The sequence below is a fragment of the Chelon labrosus genome (assembly GCF_963514085.1).
Source record: "Chelon labrosus genome assembly, contig: SCAFFOLD_55, whole genome shotgun sequence".
Lineage (NCBI taxonomy): Eukaryota > Metazoa > Chordata > Actinopteri > Mugiliformes > Mugilidae > Chelon > Chelon labrosus.
Genome location: NW_028181678.1, coordinates 130744 through 142053, shown reverse-complemented (window position 1 = coordinate 142053; position 11310 = coordinate 130744). Strand labels below are relative to the sequence as shown.

Genomic DNA, 11310 nt, shown 5'->3' with positions numbered 1-11310 from the left:
ACCGAGAACTACAACACTGACACCATCAGGTCAGACTGAGAACTACAACACTGACACCATCAGGTCAGAACTACAACACTGACACCATCAGGTCAGACTGAGAACTACAACACTGACACCATCAGGTCAGAACTACAACACTGACACCATCAGGTCAGACTGAGAACTACAACACTGACACCATCAGGTCAGACTGAGAACTACAACACTGACACCATCAGGTCAGAACTACAACACTGACACCATCAGGTCAGACCGAGAAATACAACACTGACACCATCAGGTCAGACTGAGAACTACAACACTGACACCATCAGGTCAGACTGAGAACTACAACACTGACACCATCAGGTCAGACCGAGAAATACAACACTGACACCATCAGGTCAGACTGAGAACTACAACACTGACACCATCAGGTCAGAACTACAACACTGACACCATCAGGTCAGACTGAGAACTACAACACTGACACCATCAGGTCAGACTGAGAACTACAACACTGACACCATCAGGTCAGAACTACAACACTGACACCATCAGGTCAGACTGAGAACTACAACACTGACACCATCAGGTCAGAACTACAACACTGACACCATCAGGTCAGACTGAGAACTACAACACTGACACCATCAGGTCAGAACTACAACACTGACACCATCAGGTCAGACCGAGAACTACAACACTGACACCATCAGGTCAGACCGAGAACTACAACACTGACACCATCAGGTCAGAACTACAACACTGACACCATCAGGTCAGACCGAGAAATACAACACTGACACCATCAGGTCAGAACTACAACACTGACACCATCAGGTCAGACCGAGAAGTACAACACTGACACCATCAGGTCAGACCGAGAAATACAACACTGACACCATCAGGTCAGACTGAGAACTACAACACTGACACCATCAGGTCAGAACTACAACACTGACACCATCAGGTCAGAACTACAAAACTGACACCATCAGGTCAGACCGAGAAATACAACACTGACACCATCAGGTCAGACTGAGAACTACAACACTGACACCATCAGGTCAGATCGAGAAATACAACACTGACACCATCAGGTCAGACTGAGAACTACAACACTGACACCATCAGGTCAGAACTACAACACTGACACCATCAGTTCAGACTGAGAACTACAACACTGACACCATCAGGTCAGACCGAGAAATACAACACTGACACCATCAGGTCAGAACTACAACACTGACACCATCAGGTCAGACTGAGAACTACAACACTGACACCATCAGGTCAGACCGAGAACTACAACACTGACACCATCAGGTCAGAACTACAACACTGACACCATCAGGTCAGACTGAGAACTACAACACTGACACCATCAGGTCAGACCGAGAACTACAACACTGACACCATCAGGTCAGACTGAGAACTACAACACTGACACCATCAGGTCAGAACTACAACACTGACACCATCAGGTCAGACTGAGAACTACAACACTGACACCATCAGGTCAGACTGAGAACTACAACACTGACACCATCAGGTCAGACCGAGAAATACAACACTGACACCATCAGGTCAGACTGAGAACTACAACACTGACACCATCAGGTCAGACTGAGAACTACAACACTGACACCATCAGGTCAGAACTACAACACTGACACCATCAGGTCAGACTGAGAACTACAACACTGACACCATCAGGTCAGACTGAGAACTACAACACTGACACCATCAGGTCAGAACTACAACACTGACACCATCAGGTCAGACCGAGAAGTACAACACTGACACCATCAGGTCAGACCGAGAACTACAACACTGACACCATCAGGTCAGAACTACAACACTGACACCATCAGGTCAGACTGAGAACTACAACACTGACACCATCAGGTCAGAACTACAACACTGACACCATCAGGTCAGACTGAGAACTACAACACTGACACCATCAGGTCAGAACTACAACACTGACACCATCAGGTCAGACTGAGAACTATAACATGGTTTACTGATCAAACAGGAAGTCAGTTCTCAGGGTGAATCTGTAGCATCATGTATTTGACCTGTTCAACACTAAAGTGCCTCTGATATCAACCGTTAGCTTTAAGTCAAAGCTTCTTGTTTTCAGTCTCATTTGAAATGTCTCCGTCATGTGAATGTATTTTATTCCAGAGATGGTTTTGTTTCACTTGAAATCCTTAAAACTGTAAAGTTTTCTATGACAATAAATATAAACATGAAATAAAACAGAACACTGTCCCATTAATAAATCCATGTTTTATTCTGAACTTTAATCTGTTCTAACGTTTGGTTTAATTGAGGAGAAAAAAAAATGAATAACTCGATTCTTGTTTTATTTATAAAAATGTAAATTTGTCTCAAAATCTTCTCACCTCAAACTTTATGTTGAGTTAGTATCTGACAGATCATCTCTTCTTCTTCTGCTGCTGGTTTTAAAACAGATTGATATGGTTGTAGTTTGTCTTGGAGCCACTAGGGGGCCACGGTGACTGTCAGGGAGGAGGCTTCACTGGTTCACATCCTGGAGATCACAGAAGCAGGTGACCAGAAACAGAAGTCCAGCTTCCTGCTGCTTCACAGACTTCAGAGAAACTAACAGACTCCTCAGACCCTGACAGGTATTAGACTGGACCAGACATTTTTTACAGTGTAACTCCTTGTATTTGCTTTTACTCTAAACTTTCCTGGAATCATATTTTACAGTGCATCTCCTTTCTGTATTTTTCATACTTGGTCTTCTGCTTGTAATTTTTACAGATATATAATTATAATTATAATTAATAATGATTTAACCCTTAATTATCCAGCAGTGGGTAGATTTCAGTTCCTGCTGTTTGACTCATCCATTCATTCACTCAGTAGTGTTTACATTTGAAGACACACCTGGGGAACAGTTTGGGGGTTACATGCTTGATCAGGGCACCTCAGCCATGGACACGGGGGGAGGACCTCAGCCATGGACACGGGGGGGAAGACCTCAGCCATGGACACGGGGGGAAGACCTCAGCCATGGACACGGGGGGAGGACCTCAGCCATGGACACGGGGGGGAAGACCTCAGCCATGGACACGGGGGGAAGACCTCAGCCATGGACACGGGGGGAGGACCTCAGCCATGGACACGGGGGGGAAGACCTCAGCCATGGACACGGGGGGAGGAAGACCTCAGCCATGGACACGGGGAGGAAGACCTCAGCCATGGACACGGGGGGGAAGACCTCAGCCATAGCCATGGACACGGGGGGGAAGACCTCAGCCATGGACACGGGGGAGGACCTCAGCCATGGACACGGGGGGGAAGACCTCAGCCATGGACACGGGGGAGGACCTCAGCCATGGACATGGGGGGGAAGACCTCAGCCATGGACATGGGGGGAGGACCTCAGCCATGGACACGGGGGGGAAGACCTCAGCCATGGACACGGGGGGGAAGACCTCAGCCATAGCCATGGACACGGGGGGAGGACCTCAGCCATGGACACGGGGGGGAAGACCTCAGCCATAGCCATGGACACGGGGGGAGGACCTCAGCCATGGACACGGGGGGGAAGACCGCAGCCATAGCCATGGACACGGGGGGGAAGACCTCAGCCATGGACACGGGGGGGAAGACCTCAGCCATGGACACGGGGGGGAGGACCTCAGCCATGGACACGGGGGGGAAGACCTCAGCCATAGCCATGGACACTGGGGGGAGGACCTCAGCCATGGACACGGGGGGAGGACCTCAGCCATGGACACGGGGGGGAAGACCTCAGCCATGGACACGGGGGGAGGACCTCAGCCATGGACACGGGGGGGAAGACCTCAGCCATGGACACGGGGGGAGGACCTCAGCCATGGACACGGGGGGAGGACCTCAGCCATAGCCATGGACACGGGGGGAGGACCTCAGCCATGGACACGGGGGGGAAGACCTCAGCCATGGACACGGTGGGGGGAAGACCTCAGCCATGGACACGGGGGGGAAGACCTCAGCCATAGCCATGGACACGGGGGGAGGACCTCAGCCATGGACACGGGGGGGAAGACCTCAGCCATGGACACGGGGGGGAGGACCTCAGCCATAGCCATGGACACGGGGGGGAAGACCTCAGCCATAGCCATGGACACGGGGGGAAGACCTCAGCCATGGACACGGGGGGGAAGACCTCAGCCATGGACACTGGGGGGAAGACCTCAGCCATGGACACGGGGGGGAAGACCTCAGCCATGGACACGGGGGGGAAGACCTCAGCCATGGACACGGGGGGGGAAGACCTCAGCCATGGACACGGGGGGAAGACCTCAGCCATGGACACGGGGGGGAAGACCTCAGCCATGGACACGGGGGAGGACCTCAGCCATGGACACGGGGGGGAAGACCTCAGCCATGGACACGGGGGGGAAGACCTCAGCCATGGACACGGGGGGGAAGACCTCAGCCATGGACATGGGGGAGGACCTCAGCCATGGACACGGGGGGGAAGACCTCAGCCATGGACACTGGGGGGAGGTATGACTACCAGGAGACACACTGTAAAACATGGGCGTCACACCCGTGGGGGATGTTGGTGTTGCAACACCCTCACTTTTTCCTAAGCTATTAAACGTTTCCCCGCCCTGGCAGGGTACCAGCGTACTGAAATAGAGCGCACCTCAGACGTGACAACCCATTGGTCAAGTTAGATTGATTGACAGCCATCCAGCCAATCACAGCCATTTGACCAAACCCATTAGTCCCGGGAAAGTAAACAGTTACATGCTAACATGGAGCTGATGTTAATCACTGCCGCAGACAGTGAACAGAGCAGAGAATAAAACAGTAATTTAACAAGTTAATAATGTAGAATTTTCTCTGTAAATAACTAAACTATGTCTTTGTCACATGTCAGCTGATATTAAGGAAGCCGGGTGGAAAACAAGGTTAATGCAAGCCCAGTTAATGGAAACTGACAGTTTTCTAACTGATTTAGATATTATTCAACATCATCATTATTATTTGTGTTAGGAATGAAAAAAAAAGGAAAAGGCAGCAGAAGACTGACTTATGTTTCCACTCAAGTTGACATGTAATTAGGTGACAGGAGGGAAACAGAAAGCTGTCGATCCATAAATACACTAATTCAACTTTATAGTATATTAATGCCATGTAGGTGTTCATTTAGTAACTTAAAGCTGTTTGTTGGAGCTTAAAATCTTCTGTTCAATGAAGAAAATCCCCTACATCAACTCATCCCTGTTACTGCTCTCAGAAACTAGGAAAGAATAGAAATGAAGACAATGAAATGAAATAAAACTATTAAAATCTTAAATAATAAAAGGAACAAAATAATAATAGAGTGCGATAAAGGCTAAGATGAAAGATTAGTAAAAACAGATTAGAACAACAAAATATATGTGAAATAATTAATAAAAAGCAGATAAAAGAACAACAAATGAATGTTTCCTCATCAAAATCAAGGCTGTAGAGGTTTGTTCTAAGTTTACATAAAATACTTCAACACTTCCATGTTCAGGAATATTAACATTGAGTTCTTAATGTAGGATGAGGAAGGGAAATCCAGGAGTCAGGATGAAGGAGAACATGGAGAAGATGAGGGAGAGAACAGGAGAGAAGAAGAAGGGGAGAACATGAGAGGAGAGGGAGGGAACACAGTGTTCAATTCAATTCAATTCAATTTTATTTATATAGCATCAATAACAATACAAATCGTCTCAAGACGCTTTACAAAAACCCGGCCTGAAACCCCCAGAGCAGCCTGAAGGCAACGGTGGCAGGAAAAACTCCCTTTTAACAGGAAGAAACCTTGAACAGAACCAGAACCAGCTCATATGGAGGGACCATCTGCCTAAGGCCAGCCGGGTACAGACAGAAGAAAGAGAGAAGAGAACAGCAAAGAGAGAAGAGAAGAGAACAGCAGTGTTCTAGTCACTCACACTTGTTCTTTAATAAAAACATAAATTAATTGCTTAATACCATGGTATGTGATTGTTTGTGATATAGCGTTGTGCTATAATGTACATTTTGAATGTAATATTATTTACATATCCTCATGAAGAATCTAGAAATGCATTGATTAGTTTTGGAGACTGAAACAGGGACCAAAGGTGGTTGAGGTTCTCATGTGCTTCCCCTAGAACCCCCCCACTTTTAAATTGCTGCTCCACCCCTGCTGTATAACAACAACAACCAGACACTAAACATCTGACAAAGCCAACCAGGAAATGCACTCTACAAAATGTAATCAAGGATTTATAAAATGAAAACGAATGACTGGATTAAAGAATATACACTGTAAACAATGATAACCAGAGAAAACAAGATTAATACAGGGGAATGTTCTGTTAAAAATTACTACCTGTATTTACACTGTAAATGTAAACAGGGAAAAATCAATGTAATATATAATAGCAGACCCATGGCGTCAATGAATGAGGTGGAGAGATTCAAACAGGTGCTTAAATTTTATTGTCTGATGTAGCACCGTGAAAAATATGAATATGTAGGCATCAATATAACTCCTTCCTTTCAAGAGCTCTTTGATAAAAACTTTACCCCATTGATTTCTAAACTCAAATCTGACCTGCAGAGATGGGATGTCTTGCATCTGACTTTAGCTGGCAGAGTAAATTGTGTTAAAATGAATGTTTTGCCGAAGTTTTTATTTTTATTTCAATGCCTGCCTATTTTCCTGTCAAAGTCATTTTTCTCTCAGATAGATAAATTGGTTTCAAAATTCATATGGAATGGTAAAAATCCTAGGATTTCAAAAGACTTTCTTCAACGTCAAAGAGCAGAGGGTGGGTTAGCTCTTCCTAATTTTAGAAGTTATTATTGGGCAGCTAACATACACAAACTTACATACTGGATGCAATCCCCAAATACGGATTGGTGTGTCTTGGAGGGTAGGTCATGTGTGTCAACTTCCCTACAGGCCTTAACCACATCTAGCCTCCCAGTTAGGATTTCACAATTTACATCTAACCCAGTTGTAATCTCTACTCTGAAAATATGGAGCCAATTTAGGAAACATACTGACACAAGAAAAACACTCTTACTTCAGAGTCCACTATGTAATAATCATGCTTTTTTGCCAGCTAAATTAGATCAGGCCTTTGCTGTGTGGAATAGGAAAGGGATCCTAAAATTTAGTGACCTCTATATAAATGGTATTTTTGGTAGCTTTAGTGACCTACGTTCTAAATACGATCTTCAGCAGAATGATCTTTTCCGTTATTTCCAGTCTCGCCAATTTGCCAAAAGCCATAGTCCACAATTTCCATCTCTCCCAAGTAAATCCCTTGTGGATTCACTTTTGGAAATTCCTTTTTGGGTGCAGGGGTTTACATCACATTCATACTCATTAATTCTGTCTATGAATAATGATAAGTTAGAGAAAATTAAGACTAAATGGGAAAAAGAACTAGGGATTGAAATGTCTGAAGAAATTTGGACTGAAGCCTTACAAAGGGTAAATAACAGCACCTCCTGTGCGAGATTGGGTCTCATTCAGTTCAAGGTAGTATACCGGTTGCACTGGAGTAGAGCTAAAGTGTCTTCATTCTATCCTGAGGTGGATGGCAGATGTGTTAGATGTAAAACAGATATAGCGGATTTATCTCATATGTTCTGGACATGCCATAAGCTGGCAAATTTCTGGTCAACAATTTTTGAGGTTCTGTCTAATGTTCTTGGGGTGACTATACAGCCTTGTGCTGAGATTGCTATATTTGGTGTACCAGATACAGAAATGAACCTGACAAAAAAACAACTCAATGTCATAGCTTTTGTATCTCTGTTAGCACGTAGAAGAATTTTATTACTTTGGAAATCAAGCATTCCACCTACTGCGGCACAATGGTTACAGGATGTAATGCTTTTTCTACATTTGGAAAAAATTAAATTTACTTTAAGAGGCTCTACCAAATTTTTTTCAGTTTGGGAGCCTTTATTGTCATACTTTGATGGCCTTCAAGAACTGCCCAGTTAACAGGATCATTCATGATCCAAGGAGAGGGCTCACCCCCCAACACAACATAGAAAACCCAACAGTCCATTAAACCATGTTATGCTTGACACTTCAAGGGTCATATTGTCCACATTTCTTTTCTTTTTTTTCATGTATATGTTTTATTTTAATTCATAATGTAATTTGAATTTGTTTTATTGAGAAATTGTATGTACTACATTTTGGGTTATCCTTTTTCAGTAAGTCCAGTCAGGGAGGGAGGGTGAAGGGTTGTTTATATGTTAAGAAAATACAATTGTAGCTGTATTCCTATGTCCTTTTTTTATTTCTATTTGTCAATAAAAAGAAGTTTAAAAAAAAAAAAAAATATGAAAAAGAAATACAGAAAGAAAAAAGAGATTAAATTAAATTGATGAGTGAAACATTTCACACAAATACAAATTCCAACCATCAGTGCAATAAAATCCGTGTATCAGTCGTTCTTTCCATTTTCAAGTGGCATCAAAAATAAAAAAATGAAAAAGTGACTGATTATTTAGTTATTTGTTTTTAATTCCAACACACACAAAAAAAAACTAAAAAATGACTGGTTTTTCATATTTCAATTTTAGGTTCAGAACAAAAATACGAAATGGAAAAACGAGCCACAGGAGTGAATGTGATTTTAATATTTAATTGGTCGGGTTTACGTGCTAGTTCGTGTAATGTAGTAGGCAAGGCTACCATGGCTGCCCTGGAGCTACACACACTTTGATGAAGCACTTGTTCAACAGCGGTTTGACACACGCCGAAATTTCCTGCACGTTGCAGCAGGTGGGTATCCTGCTCAGAAACGAGCGTCAGAAGATTCTGTGCTCGACATGATCTGAGGAGAAAAAGACACATGACAGACACAGAACTGGAGATTTGATTCGATCTGTGAGGTAAGTTTTCATTCAGATTTCCACAGTATATTTCAAATATTATATATTATTTAGGAAACATTGCCAATAAATGTGTAATCCTGTGACAGACGGGACCATCATATGGACAGAAGTTCATGACCGGCTGTCTTTCTACAAGAACCCTGAGAGCTCCATCAGCTGTACCATGAACTTCCATCGTCAGCTGATGCTCCTCCTTTAAAAAGTGTAAATTAAGCAGATACTGATAACCACGTGGATACCTCATGCGTGGGACTAGATTAACAGCTGAGAAACAGACAAACAACATTAAATATTCTCCTGAGATGTTATAGTGTGAAAGCAAATGTTTTGACAACAGCGACCCCTACTGATGGTTTATATGAGTCAGGGTAACTGTCACTGTCCATCAAACCTTAACAGTTATCATTTTAATCTATGTTAATACAGCTGTGTCATGATGTGCTCTGTTTTACAGGGTCAACTGTTAACGTATAAATTTGCTGTTATAAAAACATTTTATACAGATGGTGTTCTAATTACTTTATTTTTCCTCAGGGTGCTCGTAATTTAAATCCAACTCCCTGCCATGCTGAATATATGAGTCGTAAACTTCATTCAGACCAAAATGAAAAGCTCAGGATGTTTGGTGTCACTCATGTTTTAGCTGTTGATGACTACAGCAGCAAAGTTATGGCACATTAGACCATGGGAGTGAAAAACAACCTGGTGATTAATCAGGACGTACACAGGTGAGTATATTCACAACTGCCATTATTATTGCCATAACTTCTCTGTAATGTTTTAAACACATACTCTTATTGAATGAGTTAAATTCAGTAGAGTCACGTAAACTTTATTTTATTCCAGATCTGCAGTCGTGAACCATGTCATGTGGGACCAGGTTCAGGTTGATCATGGAGTTTTACCTGTGTCTTTACCTGGAACAGCTGTCAACATACAGACCCAGCCTCAGACCCACCATACCTCTGAGCCACATCAACAAGGGTGAGGGTTGTGTAAAAGATAATATAAATTATAGATGCTTCATGCACCATCACCTTCAGTGTCTATATAAATCTTGCACATTTAATTGATGCAGATCATAGACCTGTACTGTATATATGTACTGTATATATACAGTACATAATCACCAATGTACATCCATTTAGATTACAGCTTAACAGCTGACTGCTACAGACACGTTTTACTCTTCACGTTTTGTTTGGTGCTTTTTTGTGTTCATACTTACTTCTACATACTTTTGTATAATCTCATCTATCCCTTCGAATATTAAGATGATTCTGATTTTTGTATTTTTGTATGTATAATGTATTCTTACATTTTCTGCTATTGTATTTCCCGTTCACCTAAAAACATCATTTGGACTTTTGATCAACAGAACCTTCGAGTGGAGAGGTGGTGGCCTGAGGTGAACAATCGTGTGAACTATCCACTGAAACGGGCTCTGGTGCACCTGCTGGACCAGGACGTCGTGAACGCGGAGGAACGGGCTCTGGTGCACCTGCCGGACCGAGACGTCGCGAACGCGGAGGAACGGGCTCTGGTGCACCTGCCGGACCGAGACGTTGCGAACGCGGAGGAACGGGCTCTGGTGCACCTGCTGGACCAGGACGTCGTGAACGCGGAGGAACGGGCTCTGGTGCACCTGCCGGACCGAGACGTCGCGAACGCGGAGGAACGGGCTCTGGTGCAACTGCCGGACCAGGACGTCGTGAACGCGGAGGAACGGGCTCTGGTGCACCTGCCGGACCGAGACGTCGTGAACACGGAGGACAACCTCAATAGATTCTGCATCTCAAATCTGACATGTCAAGTAAGCCAAGTTGGACTTGATAGAGTGGTGCGTTCATGGAATGCACACAAGATCCCAGGTAACTGATTATTTACACTCAAGAAATATTGATGAATTTTTTCCACTCCCAATCCATCCAACCTGACCTAACCAGTATTGCTTTGATTCCACATCTTAGGTCGTTGAATACCCAATGAAGTGGCAGCAGGTGGCTGCCTAGCTAAAGTCTCAGAGGAGCTGCTGCCATGTGCTTCTGTTGTGGGAAACATTTATGAGCAAGACTTGGGATCCTCACTGACTTGGGAGTCTGCTGTTGGAGCTGATCCATTTCCATCTGAAGAGGGCAGATGCCATGCAGAGCAGAGCTTTGCAGAGAACTACCCTGACATCTCTCTTCCTTTTAATCATGTGGTAAACGACGATGATACACCTTTCCAAGATGCTTTAATCTGCCTGATGAATGTGACAGTAAGTCTGAAAAACTGTTTTAGTTGTGCTTTCTCACAGCTTGTGGTGTTCTTGAGTAGCTGGAGATCATTTGGTCTGTTTTTACATTGTCAACCCTGGATGTAGTTATTGATTGTGTTACCACCTGGCTCTAAGGTGGCAAGAAGGAG

General features: G+C 44.0%; 1 protein-coding gene across 1 annotated transcript; it reads left to right on the top strand.

Moving 5' to 3' along the window:
• Positions 1 to 6752: 6752 nt before the first annotated feature.
• Positions 6753 to 10913, top strand: LOC311509807 (uncharacterized protein; the record flags this gene model as incomplete). Its single annotated transcript, XM_084575244.1, has 4 exons — positions 6753 to 6806; positions 9436 to 9567; positions 10280 to 10714; positions 10872 to 10913. 4 exons carry the CDS (start codon positions 6753 to 6755, stop codon positions 10911 to 10913), a joined length of 663 nt encoding a protein of 220 aa, XP_084431370.1.
• Between the last annotated feature and the right edge of the window lie 397 nt (positions 10914 to 11310).